Source organism: Denticeps clupeoides, chromosome 19, assembly GCF_900700375.1.
Source record: "Denticeps clupeoides chromosome 19, fDenClu1.1, whole genome shotgun sequence".
In the NCBI taxonomy this organism is placed as follows: Eukaryota; Metazoa; Chordata; class Actinopteri; order Clupeiformes; family Denticipitidae; genus Denticeps; species Denticeps clupeoides.
In genome coordinates this window covers 5,302,988-5,327,451 of record NC_041725.1, presented here as the reverse complement: position 1 = coordinate 5,327,451, position 24,464 = coordinate 5,302,988, and the positions used below count along the sequence as shown (strand labels likewise).

Here is a 24,464-nt window from a genome sequence, read left to right as displayed (position 1 = left end):
AGCGTAAACATTGTCTAGAGACAGACATTATTGGGTAATTTTGGGTAGGTTCCCCTTTTGCCTCCAAATCATCCTGGACCCAGTAATGTGTGTAACAAATGCATGCTACGGTGTCTGCAACATGGCTGTAAGTAGCAGATCAGTAAATTGCAAGTTGGTGCCTCCATGGGTATGTTTTTTGTAACACATATCACAGAGGCTCCATTGCATTGAGGTCTGGAGAATTTGGAATTGAGATCTGGAGAATTTGGCCATTCTTTTTGCATGGTCCATTGGTCTATTTGAGATTATCTTCCTGAAAGAGGGCCCTGCCATCAGCACTGTTTGTTTCTGACAGTTTGAGCTACAGTAGCTCTTTCATTGGATCTGACAAAAAGGGTCAGCTTTCACTCCCCACATGCACAAAGACGACTGTTGCCAATTGTATGGAATCTTTTTTTTTTTCTAACTTTAGTAGCAAGCTCAAAGCCCATACACAAAATCATTCAATCACAAGACATGCAGTCAGAAACAGATATATTTTGGGAACACCTGTTGTGCCACTGCTCTGTGAACAAATATGTCAGACGTATTTTTGTGATTAGCCTCTCCAACCCAATTTACTGCCGGCTATGTGGACCAAGCTCACGCTGCTCTGGTACAGGAACTGAATGGCCCTTAACAAAAGGCCATCCACCCCATACTCCTGGCGCGCCCCCCATAGGGTGCCCCTGGGGACACGGTCATAAGCCTTCTCCAAATCCAAAAAACACATGTGGATTGGGTTGGCAAACTCCCATGCCCCCTCCATCACCCCAGCAAAGGTAAAGCACTGGTTCACAGTTCCACGGCCAGTACGAAAACTACATTGCTCCTCCTCAATCTGAGATTCAACTATCGTTCAATGTCAGCAGATTCCAATCCTCACTGTAAACGGTGTGAGCAATTTGCTTCCTCTCCTTAGGTGTCGGATGGTTTGCCAGAGCCTCTTTGGAGCCAATCGGTAGTCTTTCTCCATGGCCTCACCGAACTCATCCCACGCCCGAGATTTTGCCTAGGTGACTGCCACTGCTGCAACCCACTTGGCCATCCGGTACCTGTCTGCTGCTTATGGAGACCCACAGACCAGCCATGCCATGTAGGCCTCCTTCTTCAGCCTGAAGAAGGCCTCCTTTTTCAGCTCCCCTTACCTCTGGTGTTGAATTTGACTGAACAACAGTTCTATATATATGCTACATAATGTCTGGTCTTTTCTTTTTATTTGCACACAGTCCTCACTGTCAGCATGAGCAGTTCAATGCAGCTGGACAAATTACAGGAAGGTTATTTTTGTCTTTCGATTTCTCTAACCCTTTCCATAAGTAACCTTAAATACTTGGTTTGATGGCGTGGGCAATGTGAGTTTCTGACTGCCCTGGAACCGTGGGTATGACCACTCTTTCCACTCACTACACATGGTAAGGTGTAAAATCAGTAAAAGGGATTCCAAAGGTGCAGTTTACAAAGATAAAAGTGTATGCTGCACAGCCTTTTCGATGCTGCTCTTCTTGTTTATGTTTATGTAAGGCCACCTAGTGCTGCAAGAAGCTGCAAAATGTACCCATATGTGAAATTTCTCAATTAGTCATGAGTGTGGTATTGGTTTCTGGAGAGCCGCTTCAGCTTCAAGCGAGGCGGGTTTACACTTCCTTTCCTGCGAGCGCAAGGCTGTAGAGCTTCAACCATGCTTCATGAAGAGTCCTCACAAACCACCAACTGCCATTAACATCATCAACATTTATGCTGGAATATCCCCTTTGCAGCACAGACATTTTTACTGCAGTTTATGAGGCTGTGGTTTTTCTGTTTCTCAGTTCTCTCTCACTTTTTCACGTGACCTTTCGTATAAAAAATGGATCAAATGTCAGACATTTCTCAAAGTCTCCCTACACCTCTTTCATGCAGATGAAAACATGCCTGTACAATCTCCTGCTGGTTCACACCATCCATGATGGTATCATATCTCTAAATAACGTAATTAAGAAATCTAGAACCAGACCTCTTTTATGCATGTATGTTATAAGTTCGCAGTAATATTAATAATTAATAATAAGTTAAGGGCTTTAAACTACAGCATGTCCATTGCAAAGCTGACTGCAAAATAATGTGTACCCCTTGCAACAGTGGAAAGTGTGTGTTGTGCTGAAGCCAAGCAGTAAAAAGAAATCCCATTGGAATCTCCATGTAATCACACATGACCACCGGGGAACGTTTCAGAAAAAATCAAGTTTATTACCTTCCAGACAAGGGGTTAAGGCCTTGGATGCTTAAAACCTACTACCTACTTGAAAGTGAAGTGATTGTCATGCTTTTAACCACCACCCTTGGTGAGCAGTGGGCAGCCATGAAAGGCAGTGTGTGGGGACGGTGCTTTGCTCAGTGGCACTTTGGCGTACAGGATTCTAACCGGCAACCTTCTGATTATGGGTGGGTGTCCATCCAATGCCCCTTTCAGCGGTCATGCTTGTTAATTCAACACTGCACAGAGGATAGCACTCACAAAGGATCACTGTACACCCCAGTCCTAAACTCCAACCCAGAACACTAGCGTTCACATTAAGGGAAATAGTATTCCCTTTTTTTAGGAATACACGTTAAAATGGTTGAAAACACTGGGATTTCATTTTCAATTTTATCTGTGTGTTTTAACAATAGTCATGGATCTCCTGGGTTGTTTCTTAAATAAAAATAATGTACATTTATGTATATGATTTAACAAAAAAACAAAGGAAGGAGGTGAAAAGTATTTATATTGTGAAAATGTGATCTTTGTGTGGCAAAAAACCTATTACCCGCATTTATGAGGCGACATGACAGGAAACTCTGTCACCACATGTATGTGTATATACATCTCTCTCTCATATTTGTATAAAGCTGTTACTGTGATTTTGAAAAATAAACATTATGGATTTGTCATATTTAATTAGTTGCTCAGCCATTATTGGATTTAGACTCGGCCTTCTCATCGTCTGCTCCAAGTAAGACTGTTCTTGTTTCTCTCCTTTTTCCTGCCTGCCCGCTTTGCCTTCCTCTTGTCATGCCTGGATTTTGCTTATCAAATTGGTGGAAATTCACCTGCCTCCTTGCGCTACTCCGCATTGGGGTTTTTCGTTACCGCCTACACGCGCTCTCTCGCCTGTCCCGCCTGACCCGCCTGATTCATGTGACAAATGTTGCATGTAATGAAAGGTTAATGAAATCATTTGCTGCTTTGAAAACCTGATTTTTGGAAACCGGCTGCTATGGTTTTGAGGTGGGGCAGTCCAAGAAAATAAGAGGAATGTGAGCGGAAAAGTTCGGAGACAACAATTTTCTTTCCGAAGTGTGTTATGGCCTGCAATGCTGCAGTGTAAACTCACAATATTGGCTGAGGGGTATTTGTAACAGAAAATGACAAAAAAATCAACAGAAATCAATGATTTGTAGAGAACACTTAGCGACATCAGTGCATTAAAACATGCAGCAGACAAAAAACATGATGAGCAGTGTTCAGAATACAGAATAAATTAGAACTTTAAGTCAAACATTAGAGGCTATTTCTTGTCTACGATCCTGCTGATGGAGAAGGGTGACGAGGACTTCTTGATGCCAACTTTCCTACAGAGATGGCGCAAGACACGTATTAAACATGTAAAAAGTCATAACCCATGTTCATCCTATGGCACAGGTTCAAGGGGTTGATTTTCTAGTGAACACTCCCTGTGTGAACCTTTTCACCACAATCAGAATATCTGGTTGACACAAAAAACGATTCAGTGGCAATGACAAAACAATATCTTGTGGCTCAAACACTAGTAGATATCACTATTTTGCAGTTCTTGAACTGAAAGTGATAAACACAATACGCCGGTTCCATTTCTGTTGGATGCATACTTACGATAACACTCTGTCCTTAACTGAAGGCTCTGCATAGGAAGAAAGAGTAAAGCAGGGATGTAAGCGTTATTTTCCAGCTGACCAAAATTCAAGATTTTAAAGCTTGTTGGAGGAAAACACCTTGCCATTAAATGTGATGGTTATGAGAAAAAACACAAGGGCAAACAACTTTTTATCTTCATAAATCCCATCAGAGTAGTGATGCATTTTGTGATGCATATGAGCGTTGTCTGCAATCAGAGGCCTTCAAACGCACTTACTCTTGCATTTGCAGCAGGACATCTTCTTCCAGAAATGGTGGATCAGGCAGCCGAGGAGCAGGAAGGCGAGGACAGAGAATCCCACTGCTATCCCGATGGACACAGACCAGCTATCTGTGGAAAGAATGCAATGGTTCCATATTAAATGACACTTTTACTTGCTTCTTTGAAACACTGAGACTTTCAGCCGGAGTGTCCCTATTTAATGAGCCAGTTAAATAATAAACTTTTGTGGCATTCATTTTCCATTAGTTCTCAAGTATGAACCCTACCTATGTTGTTTCTAAGTATGAACCTGAACCCTGTGCTGTTCTAGCTGGTTTGCGTTTATGGTATATTTTGAATCAGATTGTATGTTTGTGGGCATTTGCAGCAGGCACAGAGCATGACCCTCCACCAGAGTTCAGTCTAAACTTTATATGCCCTTTCAATGAGATCATACACTCACATGCACAACTGCAGAAAACTCCCTAGAGGTCAAAGGCTCACCATGGCTTGGGAGGTATGGGAAGAAATGAAGGTTGCCGGTTTGAATCCTGATCAGACAAGGTGCCACTGAGGTGCCGCTAAGCAAAGCACCGTCCCCACATACTGCTCCCCGGGCGCCTGTCATGGCTGCCCACTGCTCACCAAGGGTGATGGTGTGCTGTGCTGCAGTGTTTCACAATGACAATCACTTTCACTTTCATTTTTTCATTTCACTTTCACACGCCACTCACTAGGGATGTGTGGATCAAGCCAAAATGTTGGTACTATCGATACCAAGTTAGTATCAGAAAGGGGTGGTCCCAGCCTGTTTGGTGCCCTAGGCAGCACAAACCAGGAAGCCAGGACGAACACCCACCATCATCACGCCCTCGCCCAAACACATATACTCTGCTCGGAATGACTTGTGTTAAGGAATGTGTGTGATGATGTGTGTAGTTGTATGTTATGTGTAATGGTTGTGTTATTACTGGGGAAATTATGTATATATAAATATTTTTACATTCACACTAAATGATACACAACTGTAACCCCCCCAACCAATTACTGGATGATTGTGGGATTTGTTTACATGGGGAGAATGGTGTCAGGATCCGGTCCGAAATGGGGGTTACTCCGGTCCAGGATCCGGACCGGAGTTTAATTGTTGTCCTGTGTAATGTTCCCTAATCGTTTTCACCTGTGTTAATTGTATAAATCTGCCCTGTTCGTTTCTGTTTGCTGTCAGGTCTTTGAAGTTATGTTCCATGTTCACCAGTGTCTACGTCTCGGATGTCTCCCCTGTCTTGTGATTCACCATTAAAACCCCTGTTCCGTGATGTCAGGTGAACGCGTCCTTCGTTCCTCGTCACTCCTCGTCCTCCTCTCCGTTCACCCGCCGCGTCATGCCCGCATGGACGTGACAAATGGTAAGCAGGGGGGCTTGTTGCTTTTGGCCCAGGTTGGTGTCAGGTTGGCCTGCTTATTTTCTGTGTGTATATGTATATTTATCGATTCTCATGGCAGTGGGGGTGCTAAGAGTAGTCAGCAACGTTCTGCTACACAGGCATTTTGCACAAGATTGTGTTTCAAAATTCAAGCAGACTAAGGCTAGATCAAAAGAAACTGAGATTGTTCTTTATATTTGGATAAAAAAAAAAATCAAAGACTCCTAACTTCTAATAACTTTTATTATAGAAAGCCTGCTAACAAAAATTCATTAAAAAAAAACATTCTAAGTCTTCATATATTAACATCTTTCTGTAGCTACCTGAACATCTCATGTACAATGAATAAAAAAAAAAAAAAAAAATCTTCATAGACCACTGTTGACTTTTTGCATACTGTTTCTCAATCATGACATTTTCGTTGTCTCATCACTTTTTGGAATCTGTTCCATAACTGTTACAGTAAAGACAAATGATTTGTGTCTCAAGACTTTCAGAACATCTTTGAATCCTGAATATCCCTCAGACTTTACCGCAGCTTGAGTCATATTATATAATTCCAGTGATAAGTAAGACAACCTATCTCACAATCACATCCCAAAATGAGCAAAATTGTATACATGTATAAGCAATAAACCCGAAAAAATACAAGCTCTCCATTCAATTTCAGCAAAACATTTTTTTACTTAGGGCAACCTCAACAGCTTATGTTCACATGCACATAAATTAATCTCTATCTCTAATATCTAGTTCTCATCATGCTTATCAGCCCCTTACCCATGACAGGAAGACCATCTGCTGTGGTTCCAGGAAATATCAGTGATGTTCCATGTTCCGTACACTCCTTTACAAATCGATGAAGCAATGTGGATCTCTCAAGGATCTTTGAGCTTCTGTCTGTTCGATTTCAGGCTGGCATTTCCTGAACACTATGAGTTTGCAGACTGGTCCGTCTGCATTCCCTTGATGTCTGTGTGGCCATCCCATGCATAGTTCTTGTCCTTTTCATTTGTTTTGTTTTGAAAACAGCACATATTCTTTTATTATGCCCTAAGTGTCTTGCATTTGATTTGCAAGAGCAAATCACAGAGTCATTATCGAAATATTGTTAATTTTGTGTCTTGATTAAACACATTTTTTCTTTCGCGTGAAAGCTCGGTCATACTGAATGTTAGACAGCTACTTTGAAAGGCCACCCCGCATTATTTACAGAATGACATGTACTTTGCTGAACCAGTCCAATTCAGACCACAAGTTTTGGTTTCTCCCTGTTTCTTTGTGGAAGATGTATTAGCTTTGGGACAAGGACGCATCAATTACACATGACGTGCAGATGGTTTTAAAATTGCTGCCATTATCACTTCCAATTCCAGGGTTTCACCTAGAGGACAAATGAACTGTTTCAAAATGTAAAGCGAGCCTTTGCTTTGTCTGTTCTGAGTTTTGGTAGAACATAGGAACCATTTACATTTTACATTTACGATTAAGACCCTCATTCAGAGCGACTTACAACGTGCTTCCATGTTACAATCAATAAAGTGATCAATTCTGATTCACTAGGACCCCCAACTATGAATACAATCTTTTTATTCACTCTGTTGTAGTTTCTATACATAATAAGACAATGAGAAGGTTACAAGTTAATCTAAATATTCTCTAAAGAGGAAGGTCTGCCATGTCTCATTGTAAACTTACTTGAGTGAAAACCACAGCCTAACTGTATAAATGGAGAAACACAAATATTATAGCTAATATCGTTGTTACAAAATATAGTTAGCTTTTTTTGTAAACACCCTTAAAACCCACTCATGTAGAGGACAGAGACACTTTTGCCACAGGCCTTTGACAAAACCACACAATTTTAGACTCAATTTGCTATCTTACAACTTTCTTTCCCGTATTAACTAATAGCACAATGACCCCTGACAATGTCTCTTGAATAATGTCCAGGTGAGGAGACCGGGCGTGGCGTGTAAATTGAGCTCGATGAAACAGTGGGCCTGACGTAACTCTTGACAACAAACTCCCACCTATGACCTCAAACCTCTCATTAGCGATTGGAAGAAAACTCTGAACGACAGAAAGAGGGGAAGTACATGATTTCACAGCACATGTTGTTTCACACTTCTGCATTCTGCATCGGAGACTTCCTCCTCTGCCTGACACCCTCTGCACTAAGTCAGAAATGGCAGGATGCCCCCTGGTGGTTAGTCTGAATATAGAGAAAACACATACACAAAAGACAGCGGAAGCAGAATTGAGATAAGATTGTGTTTTTCACATTAGTTCTAAAATAAGTTCTGTGTTCTTCATCCAGAAATGTATTTTCACACATCCAGCAACATCAATCTATCTGCTTAACATACACATATGCACTCATTTCATATTGTTCTGTTTCTACTGTCTACAGCAACTCATGTGCTACTGCTTCATACTTTTATTGCCGCACAAAAGTACAGGCATTAGTGGGAGGATTTAAATCCACGGCAAAAATGTTTTAGGGAAAATTTGTTCAAAGCTAATTCAGACTACTACCACCTTTAAGAAGAAGTTGAAAACCCACTTATTCAAAAAGAATTTCAGACAAATCTAACACTTACACATGCACATGTACACACACTGCACAAAAAAAAAAAGTAAAGTAAATCAACCCCTTGAACCTGTTTTCTCTCTGTAGGAAATTCTTCGTCTAGCACTTAACAATTTCCGAGCATGTTCTTTTTTTCTGACAAGTTAGGCCTTATCAGGGCTCTTAGTTTTGTAAACTCAAAATCTATAGAAATCGAACGAGAATTACTGGTGACTTCCTCTTGTAAGTCGCTTTGGACAAAAGCGTCTGCTAAGAAAAGTAAAGTAAAGTAAAGTAATTGTAAAGATTGTCCATGAATGTTTTTTTTTGTGTCGCACTGTGAGCTGCCAGCTTTGATATAAAAGGACTGTCAATGCAAATTGTATTACCAATTCTTCATCAATTGGATTTTATTTTAACAGTGATTTTTTTTTAAAATTCCAGTTAACTACTAATAAAGAATGTACTTATTTTTGAATCGTAATCCATTCTTGAAACCATGAATGAGATTGTGATTTACTGCCTCTGGTGCATCACTTTCATGCATGTATTAGTAGCCCTTGGGCATTTCAGGGCATTCATATTCATCTTGCATCATATACATAACCAGTTGTGTGTAACTGCTTAATGCACATCATTTGTTTGTTTGTTTGTTTGTTCATAATATTCTCTTTATTATTATACTGTTACGTATGTGACAAATAAGGCATAACGGAAACTATATCTGGATAAAACCTGGCAGTCTGAAGATCACAAAGACCAATTATTTCTTTGGTTTAGCTTCAATTAACTTTGAGACACACAGGAAGTAAAAACCACAGGATGGGAAGGAACTGCCCCCTTATTAATTTCTGTCATGGAAAAAATAAAGAACAAGAGAAGGACATATCACACAAGGATAGACGTAAAAAAAAAAAAAAAAAAGGGACAAAGGAATGTGATACCGAAATGAAACCAGGATGTGGTAAATCGGAAGACGTAGACTGCGCATTCAAAAACGAATGGCCCATACCTTTCATGCATTTTTTTCAGACCTAATAGCTGTGAGGGTAGATTTCCAAACAGATTCAGACAGACAACCAACTTATTACATTTTATTTCAGGTTTTGGGTTCATTTGGCACACTGTTTAGGTTCATACACTACCAAAAACCAAGACTTAATTTACTGAAGTCTACATATTATACAAGGCCCATGTCACACCTGGCAAGCCAGAATAAAGCTGTTTTTTTTTTTACACCACCTCATTCATCAATGATACGTTTTTTTACCCGAAGACCAATGCTGACCAGAAATGATTTAGGACGGTCTTGAAAAAACTTCTTTTGGGACGTCTGGCAATTCAAATTCAAAATTCAAATTTTATTTGTCACATACATAGTTATACACGGTATGATATGCAGTGAAATGCTTTTTTGCGACTGCTACAGACCACAGTGTTGCAAATGTTGCAAGTATACAATGAAGACCAATAACCAAATATTACACTTTTATGTCTTTAACATGAAATTTGTGTAACAGGCAGGGTGAAGGTGTGCAAATGAGTGAAAGACAATGTATAAGATAAAAAAAAAAGTAAAATGAGCAGAGATTGTGCAAAGAGAAAAAAAGCGCAAAGATTTTGTGCAAAGTGATTTTGTGCAAAGAGTCCAGAGAGATTGAGAGTGAAAGTGAAAAAGTGTATTGGAGTTCCATGTACTGTTGATGTTGAGAGCTCGGACAGCTTGCGGGAAGAAGCTCCTCCTCATTCTCGCTGTGTTGGACGTTCGGCTGATCGAACCACCCTCTGTTGGGCTGCATGGTGCTGTTATATATATTTCCCGTCAGGATGCTCTCTATGGTGCAGGAGTAGAAGTTGGTGAGCACCTTGGAGGGCAGTCTGAAGTCTCTCAGGCGTCTGAGGTGGTAGAGACGCTGCCGGGCCTTTTTCACCCCAGTGTTAATGTGACAGGACCATGACAGGTCCTGCGTGATGTAGACACTGAGGTAACGGAAGCTGTCCACTCTCTCCACTGGGCTCATGTTGGTGACAGGGGTCTGGTAGTTCCTCTCCTGCTTGGTACTGAAGTCCACTATTAACTCCTTTGTCTTGCTGACATTCAGGTGGAGATTGTTCCTCTGGCACCAGTTCACCAGATTTCCAACCTCCAGGTAGGCCGTCTCGCCGTTGTCAGAGATCAGGCCCACCACGACAATGTTGTCATTAAACTTGATGATGGTGGTGGAGTTAGTAGTGGCTGCACAGTCGTATGTTTACAGGGAGTACAGCAGGGGGCTGAGAGTGATGGAGGCTGAGACATGTCCGCCCATCCTTACTGCCTGTGGTCTCCCGGTAAGGAAGTTGGAGATCCACTGACAGAGAGATGAGCTGAGTCCCAGGTGCTCCAGCTTGGTGGTGAGTGTGGAAGGGATTATCGCGTTAAATGCTGAACTGTAGTCAATGAAAAGCATTTTAACATAATTTCCCTTCCGAGTGCTGTATGGAGGAGATATGAGATGGGGCAATTTAAGTGGCAGTTGTGGCCTAGTGGGTAAGGAAGCAGACCTGAAGCAGACCAGGTTGCTGGTTCAAATCCCGAACCGCCAAGGTGCCACTGAGGTGCCCTTGAGCACCTGAGTACCGTCACGGCAGCCCACTAAGGGTGATGGGTTTAAAAGCACTTTCACAATTAATCACTTTTACTAAAATTGCCAATTCTCTCTGTTTGTGGCATTTCCTATACATGATCCATGGTCTGTTACCATGCCAACCCCACCTACGTACAGTTGAACCTACAGTTTCGGAAACGTGGACCATGCTGCTGCAATGTTGACTCCGTCTTACTCATGACAGCAAGAATTTTCTGCTTTTATTTCTAGAATACAAAAGACTTTTACGGGGAAAAAAACATTATACAGCTTGGTAAAATAACCTTAGGTATACTTTTGTTAGGGTTTTGTAAAGAGTTCCCTCATATCCAGTCATTCCTTCCTTGAAAGGGATATCTGAGATAAATAAATGAACTGCAGCCAGTAGTTTACAGGAAACATGGGCAAAGCTTTTTTCTCCCTGTACTCTCTCTCTTCCCCACACCACCACACACACATATGCTAATTTGACTGAAAGACTGAAGTTTACAGCCTTTCTCCTACTGGCTGACAGGGTTGTCAGGAACTGCATTTATGACCAGAGCCTGAAAAAGGAAGGGAGGGATGTGGGATGAAGGAAAAACACCACGTGCATGGGTAGAGGCTGCTTTTAAGGAGAAGTAACACACCGGTGGAGTCTGTTTCTCTCAACCCTCCTGTCATGGGCTTCCAGAAAGGCGGCTGCATATCAACGTACAGTAAGACTCCTCATTCACTCCTCATTTAAAATGTAAAATGTTCTTCTTCTGTTATGAGTTCATTGCATTTTACTCATAGCAGAAAATATATAGGGAAACATTTTAATTTGATTATCAATCTTGTGTAATCATATCCAACAACTTACTTATATATTATAATTTATATTTTAGCGTGCGTTAAATATATTCAATATGCCACAATCATCACAGGAAACCATTGGACTCAAACGGCAGAAAGTTTTAATAGAATATAATGAATAAGAATATAACTTGTTATATTATTAGCTTGGTTAAGGATATTTGTACTGGTTTTTGCTTTTACTTGTAAAAGTGGGTCTGGTTTTCTCTTAGTTTTGAATTGGTTTTCAAAAATAAGTGATCAAATCTTTCTCTCCTTCCTGTAACCACAACAGATGCGTTTTATTAATGATGATGGAATCATTATTAGGCAGAACTGAATGAACAAAGCGAACTCAACTGATCAGCAATTCCATAACGTACATGAAACTGTTTCCCATGGCAACTTCTTTCTGTTTCTCAATTGAAGATTATAGTGTTGTACAACATGAGCCACAGAAACGTGCCTCATGTCTGTGGAAACTGCACCAGCAGAGTTACACAGTTGGGATGTTATTGGGAAGCAGGTCTTTGTTCCCTGCACATTTAATCTTTTAACAACGTGCAACGTGATGTTTGCTCACTGCATTGTGCAATAACCTTTCCGACAGGCGTTAAGGAAGTTCAGAGTCTTTTTATTTTTCCTCTCATATAGCGTTGATTTGGGACAGTTGAATGCTCACTGGGAGTTTAAACCGGCCAGGTTGTTTGTCACTGTGTAGTTTGGTGATTCCGCAACAGAAATGTTGTGTTCAAACATTCCCTCTTACACTGTCTGCACACATTTCTCTCTTTCTCTCTCTCTCTCGCTCTCTCTCTCTCTCTCTTTCTCTGTCATTAGCAAAAGGTCCAATTATCTAAGGCCAAAGGTCCACCAACCAAAAAAAGGTCCAACCAGGTGTCTCCTTTTCTTTTACCCCACTCAGATTTGGCAATCTAATAGGCAGTTTATTGTATGAATGCGCGGTGACCGCTGCCATCGAACTGAAGTTCCCATCTGACAAGCGGGGCGGCAGCATTGCTTCCCCCCAGGGACCCACTTCCCAATCATTTGAACCCATGAGAACTATAAGAACCACCAATTGTGGGGACGTCGGCTCTTGTTGCATCAGGAATTACGGAGAGCTGCTGAGGCATGGCATTTCAGCAGGGTACAATGTGCCATTCAATCTCTCGAAGTGAAAGATCATAAATTACTATGGTGATGATATAACAATAAAACGTCGCTCCAGAGTACGGACCTAATTAGTCCAATAAAAAAGAAAAAAAGAACTATAACATTTAACATAGCCTGAGGGAGATAAAAACACACAAATGACAAAGCATGCCTCTTCTGAGCCAGCACCACTATTTACAGCTGATATGACCACAGCCCGTGACTCTGTCTGCATGACCATGCAACAAAAGTGCTCGTTTCCAGGTAGGAAGCGATGGCTTGAGGTGTCCTCTTACACACGTCGTTTTTTCCCGAGAGTGGGGCGGGGTTGGGTGACTCAAGCCAAAACAGAAATCTGTTGAGCGCCGGTGGAAGTTGTTCAACAAAGCGGCCACCGCCCAGATCACGTGTCAACGGTTGGCGAAGACGAAGACAAAAAGCTGGCAAACTAAGCAGAGAAGTTTTTTTTTTGTGCCAGAGAAGTGGAGCCTGCATTTGACTGTGGGAAGAGAGAACTTCTTCTCTGTCCTGAAAGCCACGTCCGACTTGGATCTGACCTTGGTCGAGGACTACTCGGCTGGAACTGAGCTGGTGCACCATGATGGTGAGTGGGTTAAACTTTGCTTCCAACTCGTTGGCTGGCACTCGGACTCAGGAGAGGAGGTTTGGATAAGTGGAAGACTGGCAAGTGGAGTGCTGTGGTCTGTGGTGGGGGTTCCATTAGAAATGTGAGCTATTTTTTTTATCACTTATAGAATCTTGGGAAATTACCCTTGGCGCATGCAAAACATTCTGTTGCATTGCAAATTAATGACATGATGAAGTGTGTGTTTTTTTTCTATTAGTGAACAGATGTAAAGTTATAACATTCAAATGTAAAGTTATAACATTCTAACCTTAGTATATACATTTTCAATATTTCTTGATGTTGTTTGAACTTTTAGTGTCTCAATTCAAGCTGTGGCAAATGTTTGTACCATATTTGCGTACAGGCAATATGGAAATTATGAACAGTGGGGCATCCAAACAGTAACAAGAACCTCCACAGTTTTTAGCCTAGTTCCTTGTGTTCTGTTTTTTACGATTATCTTTGCCTCGAGGCAAATACTCGCTAACACTACACTCGCTAACACTAACACTAACGCTCCTGTTCTAAATGACACTTTGTTACCATTGTAGTTATGTAGTTTTCAGTGTAATATTTATGGATTGTGTTTGTGTTTGATGGCTGTGCACAACAAAGTTGTTTTGTTGTGCACATTTACCGTGCAGTCCTCCATGAGTGGCCCTTTCAGATTTACGGTGGCAAGCTGCAGCGATGTCTGGACTATCTCTGTACAACAGGTGACCCAATTCCATCCCGACAAAGCGGAATTGGGTTCATACCCAGTGGGAGCTCACCTGACCAATTAAAATGGGTCGCAAGTTGGGGCCGTCGTCCAGAATGCCAAGCAGGTTCATTCTGTCATTTCCAGGCCTCATTGTGACTTCTTTAATGGAGTAACGCTTCTAAAATTAGAACTTTTGCCACTGTTTAGTTGTATCCATTCAATCCATCCCATTAACAGCTCACCTAAAAGAGAAAAATACACACTTTTCATTGTAAACTGAGAATGCAAACACAGCTTCTGCAATTCAGCTTTCTTTATCTTGCTCTGGCCCGTTTTAACAGGCCGACTCTCACTGAAACTGGTTCCTCTGGTTTCAAGACACAGGGCCTTTCTCTCATTAAGCTATAGGCTCACTGAGGTCTCACTAAAGGCAACTACTCTGTTTGGGAATCATATTGTCCATTCAGTTTCAGTCGACTGATATGATCAGCCTGATCTGCATACTGCTCGTTCAACTTCGCACATCAGCACGGGGCCAGTATCTACCAGTGGGACATTTCAATTTCCCTGTATACAAATTCCGTGCAATATTCAAAACGGCCTCTGTGTGTGTCCTGCATGTTTCTTCCTTCTGTGTAACAAAGAATTTTCTTTTAGATTGTATATTGTGATGGCAATTTGTTCGCACACAAAAGCGCTGAAAAAGCATTGAACGTTGGTTATTAGATGCCATGGAGCATGACATGCGACAGGCCAGTCTTATTCCTCCCACAGACGTCATTGAACCGCCTCCGGAGCTGAAACTCAGTTACGTAACCACAGGAGCTGTGGAGATTTGTTCTGACACGCAGATGAGAGACATGACCCTGGGGTCCCTGATAACCTGGCAACTATCCTGACCAACTGGTTGGGTCACGTTTCCAACCTGCCCTCAGAGTGTCTTCAGTTCAACTCGAATTCCTTGGATGATTTGGATCTGAATAGATGCTACAATCATGCTTTGACCAAAAAGAACCTATGACAAAAAATCCTTTAGCAGAAAACATGAGGTCACCCTTCTTGAACATCTTTAATTCATGCAGATAACTAAATAAGAGCTACTAAGTAGGGTACCCTCTGTTCCCCATTTTACTTTTCTCTAAAAGCCTTCCCTGTGTCTAATGTCTTGAGCTGTCATGAAATTCATCCAGGTTATGTGGTACACATTTTCCCACAGAAACATTTGCATTTCACTCACCTCTTAATGCCGTTGCACAACTTGACTCTGGTAGCATTAATTGACATTGAATTTAATGAATATATATGTTTATATGACTCCACCAAAAACGTTTTAGTTTATACTGCTTAAAACTTTAATATATGCATACGTCATATGTTCCCTTGTGGTGTTTGGTACGCTCTGAACCACAAAAAAGCTGGTTTCAGTAATAATAGCAGCCCGTTGCTCTTTCCAACCAATTCCTATGTAGACAACGTGTATGTGCTTTTTCATTTCAGTTGACAGGATCTTTTTGTATAGCCTGAACGGCATGTTTTAAATACCCCCATGACTTACAGTGTGCTTTTTGATTTTCAACTCATTTTCAGTCAGGGTTACAGGTGCATTTATGTAGTAGGTGGACACTCGCCTATGAACCAGATGACCACAGTCACATTATGTCCCTGAGCAGGACACTTAACCCTGAGTGTCTCCAGGGGGACTGTCCCTGTAACTGCTGATTGGAAGTTTCTCTGGATAAGTTATATAACATGGAATGACTATTTTATTCATGCTGTTTTATGCAGACTAACACACAAGCTGCTGAAGAGACAAGAACACCCCTGAATCCTAGTCAGGCAGGTGAGTGCTGTTCACCCACAAATGTCTTAACTCTTCTGACCGTGTCAACCACAGAGATTTGTCTAGTCATTTCAAGCAAAAATTTGAAAAGCTCTGACAGTTGTATTGAAAAGGATTACTGTGGACAGCATGACAGCTAAAAAGGGGTAACTTTATGCTGAAATGTTAGATTAATTTTAACACACCCTGGTGCATTAGGATCATGTTTGTTTCTTTGATCTAGTCCTTGTGATGTGTGATGATACTCTTGGGCTTTGATACTGTCAAACAGATGTTCCGGGTTACATAAGCAGTACAGTAGAAACCCATTTTTTAAACAATTCCCACCGATTTTAGACTTTCAAGATCAAGTTAATTCTATTGTCTTTTGTAAAACAACTAAACACTTTGCCTAACTAAACAATTAAATTCCAGTTAACGACTCTAAATCTTCTAAACGAACCATTCAGTCATGTTAAAAAAAAGGTAGTACTAAGAAGGCCATGAAGTGACCTACATTTATTGGAGGAAAAGTCAACAGATACACCTAGATCTGATTGTCCAGGAAGTTTGCAGTTTGTGTTACACAATGTGAATTTAGAACTCAAAGATCAAATAGTGAGCAGTATTTTTTATTTGTCATTTAATAATAATTCATCTATTTGATCTATTGGGGCAGATGATATACTAGATTTTTAAAATGTGAACAGTGACTCTGAATCAAATTCATAATTTTCACTGTTTACTGTACAGTTACTTATTTACTCCTTCTCTGATGTGGTCTTTTGCCCTGTCCATTCAAAGTCAAGCCTGGAAAGCACAGAAAGTCCATGACGGCCCAGAGACCTCAGAGGAGAATATCGGCAAGGAAAGCCGTGATCATCGCGGTCCTGGTTCTGCTTATTCTGGCAATACTTGGTGTAGCTGCATACTTCCGTGAGTCTGCCAACCAATTACAGATCTAAAATGATCAAACAAATTTTATAATTAAGTGAGTAAAGTGATTAAAATAATTATCTACAAAATTCCGATCATGCACACTATGCTTGAATATTCACATTTTCTTTTCCAAAAATTCTAAGCACTGTAACGGAATAACCATAGATTTTGTTAGCTGCCTAGTGTAAGAACATATGCATATAATTTTTCTCCAGATAAAATATGGTGTTGGAATGATTTAGAAATTTCTCAATTTCTGCCTTTGCTTCTTTTTCAAAACCTCTGCCAGTCAAGATACTGATCGAAAGTAAGTATTTCTTCTGCTACAAGTCATTGAAGTTCATCCCCCTGGAGTTAGCATGTGACAACAAACCTGACTGCTCCGGTGGAGAGGACGAATCCAACTGTGTTACAAATTTTGGAGAAAATTCAACCTTCCCAGGTACATAAAGTGTGGAATTTTATATTTTCCAATGAATGTCTGTACAATATTCAATATATCATTATTAGTAACATTTTGCCTTTTGCCATGCTTTTTTCCACTAAAACGTCCACTGGCCCCAGTGTGACAGACTGTAAACTCTCTCCCCTGATGCACCACTGTTACATCCACAAAATAAGTCAGTGTGGAATATGCCAGGTCCCCTGGCACAGTAAAGCCACCAAATTTGGTGAAAGTAACTGGTCCCCCAGCATTTTCACCCTCTTGGACTGATCTTGTAGATTTTTTCATCATGGCAAAGTTCAAAAGATTGCGCAGTAATCTGTGATAAATGCCTTCACTGTGCACCCCTACATGGACCTAACTTACGTTTCCAAACATCCTGTTCATTGCCTCAGTGCGTCTGGTCTCCCAAGACAACGTTCTGCAGGTGTACAATGGAAAGTCTGGATGGAAGAGCGTGTGTGCGGACGGCTTTACTCAACAACATACTCAGATTGCATGCCAGCAGCTTGGCTACACAAGGTGAGACCCCACCCTGCCTCCTCTGGCATACACTGTACAAATTTACCTGATGTTAAAAATACCTCTTCACCAACAGCAATCCTAAATTCAGCTCAGTCCCAGTCCAGAACGTCTCCTCAGTGCTGAGCACTTCTTTCTGTGCTGTTGCGTCCAGCAGCGGTGTGGGAATCCAGACGATGGTCACTGATCGGTAAGGATTATATCATGAATCTTGAATGTGGAGGGTGTGTGAGGGTGTGCTGGTCTCTTGGGTGTGTCTATATGTCAATTCTGACAAATCAGAGTGACAGATTGTGGCACTGATCTTGTGACTACGTACTGCAGGTATGTTCTAGATGGTTTTGAGTATTTGTTTTGACACCATTTGTGGTTTTATAGCACATTGTGTTCAAAATCAATCACGTTTCTGAAGGGTTTCACAATAAGGACCTTGCACAAATCAACCACTTAGAACAGAGAACAGAGCCATGGAGGAGCATAAAAAAAAAATTATATATATATACACACACACACACACACACACACACACACACACACACATATATATATATATATATACACACACATACACACACACACACACACACACTGTTCTCTGTTCTAAGTGGTTGATTTGTGCAAGATCCTTATTACATATATAATGGTACCAATGTTACAGGAAAACCCAAAATAAAAGAAAGGAGAAAGGGATAGAGAAAGAGAGAGAAAAGCCAGGAACCAAGCTGCAGAACAACCGCTTGGCCCTTGAGAAAACAAGGAGACTCAGCAAGACTCAGAAATGGAAAAAGGAAAAGAAAGTCCAGAGTCTACAAGAATTCAAAAATTATTTTAAAAAATTTGGCTCACAAAAAGTTCCCACAGACAAATCAGGATCTTTCCTTTGATGTTTCCGTCTTGTTTCCTTCTCTTCGTTGGACCTCAAGCAAATGGCTGGATTTTCACTCCTCTTGCCTGGGGGAAGCTGTTTAACAAAGACGTAGGTGCAGAACCTCTTAAGCAAGACAAAAGCATAGAATGCCATGGACCTGGGACATGCCTTGTACACAGTGATACCATATGAAGAGGTCAGCCTTCTTCATGGTACATGATTTGTGCTGACCAAAAATCCCAGATCTGTTACTGTCACAGCGGCAAGGCAGGTAAAAAGAGGGATGCAACAAATCAAAACAGCAACATTTACTTTATATATATCCCAAAATCACAGACAGTGTGCCTCAAAAACGTTTTAATACTAAAACCACCAGGCACACACAGAGACAGGGTGAAATGACCAACGATTGGATGAGGACATGACACGGCAGCCATAGATTTATACATGAACACCGTTGCACACAATCAGGCTATCAGGGAGACAACATTGACAATGTGAATCTCCACCAGAGTCAGGCATTAACAGTTGAAAATTACTATGTGAATGTGGGCATACTGTGCACACAGCCAATCATTTTAATACAACTATGTCAATAGTTGTATTGCTTTCAGAAACTATTATTACTTAAACGTGTAGCTTATTTTTGATAGTCATCCATTTGTAAAAGTCCCGTTCTGGATTATTTTCCTCTGTCACGGAACGTTGTTTCCTCTGAAATGGAACGTTGTTCTGGAGACCCAGTTGGGGGTGAAAAGTCAGGTAGCGTTGTGTGATCTGCACAGCGATTCGACAACAGGTAGTCTGAACCTAGTCTTAGACGCCTGTGTCACATGATGGGGGGAAAGAGGACCTAGGTGCGAGTGTTTCAACAAAAGAGAAATTTAATAAAGAACAAACAATATGGGCTCAAGGTCACAAAACGTGCCACTGACCTCACTGGTTTCACAGGTTACGGCAGTATCACTGCTTGGCACATATAACAATGGGTTCCGACACAAACCAAATACCCAGTGGTGGTGCAGGGTGAGGCAGGGGATTATTGGGACAGACAGATGCATGACAGTGAAGTGAGCTGAGACAGGACACAGGTGAAGACAGACAGACAGAACAGATGAGCAGAGTGCTTGACAATAGATGAGGAAGCAGGGTCGCCTGATCACTAAAGCAATCGCTAAAAGAACTACAGGCATGATGGATCTCCACCTTATTTATATCTGGTCTAAAGGATGATCATCTTTCAACCCTCACTTACACCACTGCCTGCCAAAATGCCAAAGGCCACTTGGCTGCTGTACAATTTATAAATGGCTTGGCTTAGCTACTTTTGTTTCTTAAAATTTTAAACTTATATTTTTATAACATGATTCTTTTTGGGTCTTAAATATGAATGATTTGTCGAGCAAATGAAAGAAAAAAAAATCAATTAATCTCAACACCTCATTACCCGATGGCCAAGACATTGCTGTTATTAGTGGTTAGTTCCTGTTAATTCACAATCACTATCATCATGATATTGCCACAGTGAGAACTTTAGGACATGTTGCCTAATCTAACAATGTGATCAAGTGTAGGGTGACAGAGGCATATGACAGACAGTTCTGGGAGTGGAATCCAAACAGCCTGTGGCTTCTTCACATATATTCCCTTTTTGCCTACGTGGGTGTGTTTGCCATTCGAATGGTAATGACGATTAGTCCTGTGCTGCTGCTTGGCTACAGTGTTGTCTCAGGCATTGTGAGCGGGGGAACGACTGACTATGTCTTTGTTGTCTTTGGAAGCATGTAATGAAGTCAAATGTTTGTCTTCTTTCAACCGACAGAAAAGAATGTGGCTCAGGATCTGTTGTCACGCTATCATGCTCAGGTAATCATTGCCCCTACACACCCACTTATTCTTTGTGGGATCCTTCTTGGTCAAAATCAAACAAATAAATCAATAATTTAAACACACTGATGAAAGAAACCCCAAGACCAGGGGAAAATGATAAGGATTCATATTTCGCAATAGTGTATTGAAACCAGGTTGTAAATAGAGGTTGAAAAGGCAAAAAAGAAGAAACAGGAGATAACAGGAGACAAAAATAGCACTTATTCTCAAACATGCAGTTCAAAAATGAGAATACATTTCAGTGTTTGCACCATTTGCTGTGCTTCACAATGACAATCTTTTCACTTTCAAATTGCAATGGATTCACAATTTGATGTTTATAATATGGATTTCTCATATTTGGGCTACAGACAAATTATGTCAAAACTTCAGCTAAAGTGTAATTTATAACAAGATAGGACTGGTGTGTTTTGCTTAGACTGTGGAGCTCCAACGGCCCAGGACAGGATTGTGGGTGGGACAGATACCATCATTCAGCACTGGCCATGGCAAGTGAGCCTGCAGCAGCTCGGTCAGCATGTTTGCGGAGGCTCCATTGTGTCACCATTCTGGATTGTCACAGCAGCCCACTGTTTCTCTGGGTGAGTCTGAATATAATAATCATAATCATCGGCTTGGAATAAGGTCCATCCCTGCTCTTAATGTTTAAAGTTAAATAAAACAAACAAAAAAACACACCATAACAACATCAAAAATACATATTTAGTAAAATGTGATATGTTTAAAATCATTGTGTTTGAAATTATTGAAATTTTCTTGTCTGTGTAGTTCTAGAAAAGAGGTGAGCCGATGGCGGGTGATCTCAGGAACAACGTATATGACAACACTGGGAGGCTCAAGTGTGGAGACGATCCTAATCAATAAGAAATATGATGCTTCTCAAAATGACTATGACATTGCAATGATGAAGCTGACGAGTCCAATCTATGTTGGAGGTACGTCTTAATGATGGCACTAAATTAATTCAATATTGATTGATGCCTAAATTAGTAGTATGGCCTTTTGGCAATACATTTTTAAATGTTGTGTTATATGTCATCTACGTGTTAATTTTTGAATGCAAAGTAGGACCTTGATTGATTTGCTCAGTGGCATCGCTTGATCGGGATTCGAACCGGCGACCTTCTGATTACATGGCCTAGTGGTTAAAAAAGTGGCCTGTAATCAGAAGGTTGCTGGTTTGAATCTCGATCTGCCAAGGTGCCACTGAGGTGCCACTGAGCAAAGCACCGCCCCCACACACTGCTCCCCGGGCGCATGTCATGGCTGCCCACTGCTCACCAAGGGTGATGTTTAAAAGCAGTGGAAACATTTCGTTGAGTCAACGTGTGCTGTGCTGCAGTGTATCACAATGACAATCACTTCACTTTATTAAAAAAAATTGAGGGAAATTCCTGGTGTGGCCTGACCTCTAGAGGCCATAGAAGGGAACAGCAGGTAGTTATATAATCAACTCCCTGCTGTATTATGGCATAATAACCCCTATTACATAATTCTGCATGATTCCTGGCTAGTTGTGAAATATGGTCAGTTGAAGTGTTTCTTGTTATTTCGATTCACAGATTCCAGCAGACCAGTGTGCCTGCCCCCCTACAACCTTGGCCTCAAAGCCGGAGACCCTCTGGTGGTGACTGGTTGGGGATACCTGGCAGAAAATGGTATTATGCAAGCTCCTCATTTATTGTTATTCACTGCTCTTCTAATCGTTTCTTTTGACACTATGTAAATGATATCTCCTCTTCTCTCCTCATCCAGGCGACCAGGTGTCTCCATCCCTCCAGATGGCTGATGTTCCTTTGATAGACCCAACAGTGTGCAACAGCCCTTCAGTGTATAGTGGAATGACATCTCCCAGAATGCTTTGTGCTGGATACTTAGCAGGAAAAGTGGATGCATGTCAGGTATTGTGTTCAGCATTATTAGGCCCAATTGTTGATGTGACCGACACATTATATAAAGGCTGTAAAGGAAGTACGTTCACAGTACGTTCACAGAGGCAAGCCGGCTAATTAACGACTCTTTGTAGGGAGACAGCGGTGGTCCGCTGGTTTATGAATCCACCCGCTGGAACCTGGTGGGTGTGGTGAGCTGGGGGGTGGGCTGTGCTCGACCGAACCAACCCGGAGTGTACTCCAACGTGGGTGAGATGCTGAACTGGGTCTACTCAGTTATGCAGGTCAGTAGCTTTCTGTCTGCTGGATGACGCTGCTTCTTTGCGTTGCATTTATTTAATTCTCTGTCTTTTACACTGTCATTTTTTAGGCACTGAAGTAACACAGACACTAATGTTAATGAAGAGGAAAAAGCATCTACCGTATATAAAATCTGTGCAATGTGCATGCACTACTGAATGCACACACAAACATACAAGTGTATACATGTATGCGCGTGCAAACTCACGCCCCCACATGCAAACTGACTCAGGGTTTTCTTACAAGCACAGTTAACGTGTACGGTTTATCACAATGCCACATTAAGGTAAATGTGAAGTAAGTGTTTATCATGTTTATCAAGTGTTTATCACTTTTTTAAATTTTGTTTTTTCCGGCAGAACTGTGAATCTCTCAATGCATTTTGGATGTGGGGACTTAACTTGTATTTAGAGTGTAAATATACATTTTTTTTGGTTTTGTATTGATATAATTAGCTGAAACAAAAGGTACCTAGCTTATATGACCCATAAATGTTCAAGGTGCTCCATTATTCCGGGTTGTAACAGCAAACAACCAACCAAAACAAAAAAATTGTGCTGCTAAATGGCCTGTTTTCTCATGTCTCATACAGAAAGAGTGTAGATTTATTTTAATAGCACTGCTAGTTTAATCTAAGTGGTTTGAGTTGTAGAACTGTAAAGTATTTAGAATTAAACCACTGCACATGCACTCAATAAACACACACACACACACACACACACACACAGAGAGAGAGAGAGAGAGAGAGAGAGAGAGAGAGAGAGAGAATTGTGTGTGTGTCAGGTGGTAGTAACCTAGTGGGTAACACACTTGCCAATGAACCAGAAGACCCAGGTTCAATCCCACACACTACCATTGTGTCCCTGAGCAAGACACTTAACCTTAAGTTTCTCCAGGGGGGGACTGTCCCTGTAACTACTGATTGTAAGTCACTCCGGATAAGGGAGTCTGATAAAAACTAATATATATATATATAGCATTTATCAGACGCCCTTATCCAGAGAGATGTATAATATATATTATACATATGTGTGTGTGTGCCGTTTAAAACTCAATAAATTTGCTTGTCTTTTCTTTCTAATGTAAAATAATGTAAAAAGGGATTCTTTTTATGTGTATAATAGGTTTGTGATATTCTACTTTGGTCTTTGTTGTATTTTTGTCTAATATTAAGTTCAATAAATGAAAGTTTTCCTTCCTCAGTTGCATTGTGGGTTCATGAGTTTTTAACTGGACAAGAAGGCAAAGAAAATAATGAATCACATGTTTAATCCCATGTTGATTTCCTTACCACCCACACGCCAAAATATGCGTGATATGATTCATTTAAGCTTACCATCTCATTAAGCCCTGTTACCAGGGTCAGAATTGTGCTTCTTTAAAAATATGTGTAGGCAGCAGATATACATGTCATGTTGGGTGTCCTCTGTGCTGTATGCTATCGTAAGATCACACAACAAAATCTTAGTTTTATTAATGGATACATTTAAGATTTGCTTTTGTCATTCTTGACCTTTTGTGATGTTGAGAGAGGTGCAAAAAAAACATACAAGTACAACAATATCTAGGCAAACAATTTATTGTTATCATTTATCATGTCATATAGTCTTTTTACAATCCAGAAAAAAATCTATTGAGGTGCATAGTCATGATCAGGGAGTATGACAGACATTGGTTACAGAGAAAGAGAAACAGTACAGCAGTAGTCCCACATTCACTTTAAAG

General features: G+C 40.9%; 1 protein-coding gene and 1 long non-coding RNA gene across 4 annotated transcripts; one reads left to right on the top strand and one right to left on the bottom strand.

Annotated features, from left to right (window-relative positions):
• Positions 1-2,224: 2,224 nt before the first annotated feature.
• LOC114769511 (uncharacterized) lies at positions 2,225-6,497 on the bottom strand. The gene is made up of 4 exons (XR_003743226.1): positions 6,344-6,497; positions 4,155-4,268; positions 3,896-3,923; positions 2,225-3,615 (listed from the first exon to the last, which is right to left on the bottom strand). It is a non-coding gene; the product is annotated as an uncharacterized LOC114769511 (long non-coding RNA).
• Positions 6,498-11,346: 4,849 nt separating this feature from the next.
• On the top strand, positions 11,347-23,555 carry tmprss4a (transmembrane serine protease 4a). 3 transcript variants are annotated; one of them, XM_028963088.1, is made up of 13 exons: positions 11,347-11,460; positions 15,850-15,904; positions 16,688-16,819; positions 17,112-17,264; positions 17,663-17,789; positions 17,866-17,979; positions 20,480-20,523; positions 20,966-21,128; positions 21,316-21,482; positions 22,110-22,205; positions 22,303-22,448; positions 22,574-22,723; positions 22,810-23,555. In XM_028963088.1, exons 3-13 carry the CDS (start codon positions 16,714-16,716, stop codon positions 22,819-22,821), a joined length of 1,278 nt encoding a protein of 425 aa, XP_028818921.1. In that variant the 5' UTR covers positions 11,347-11,460; positions 15,850-15,904; positions 16,688-16,713; the 3' UTR covers positions 22,822-23,555. The 3 variants fall into 3 exon arrangements, with proteins under 3 accessions (XP_028818921.1, XP_028818920.1, XP_028818922.1); XM_028963087.1 differs by lacking the exon at positions 11,347-11,460 and adding an exon at positions 13,096-13,337; XM_028963089.1 differs by lacking the exon at positions 11,347-11,460 and adding an exon at positions 13,394-13,461.
• The last annotated feature ends 909 nt before the right edge of the window (positions 23,556-24,464 follow it).

Coding starts and splice junctions, on each gene's coding strand:
- tmprss4a (XM_028963087.1), top strand. Junction 17,265..17,662: donor AGAAAATTCAACCTTCCCAG/GTACATAAAGTG, acceptor TCATTGCCTCAG/TGCGTCTGGTCTCCCAAGAC. Junction 17,790..17,865: donor CAGCAGCTTGGCTACACAAG/GTGAGACCCCAC, acceptor CTTCACCAACAG/CAATCCTAAATTCAGCTCAG.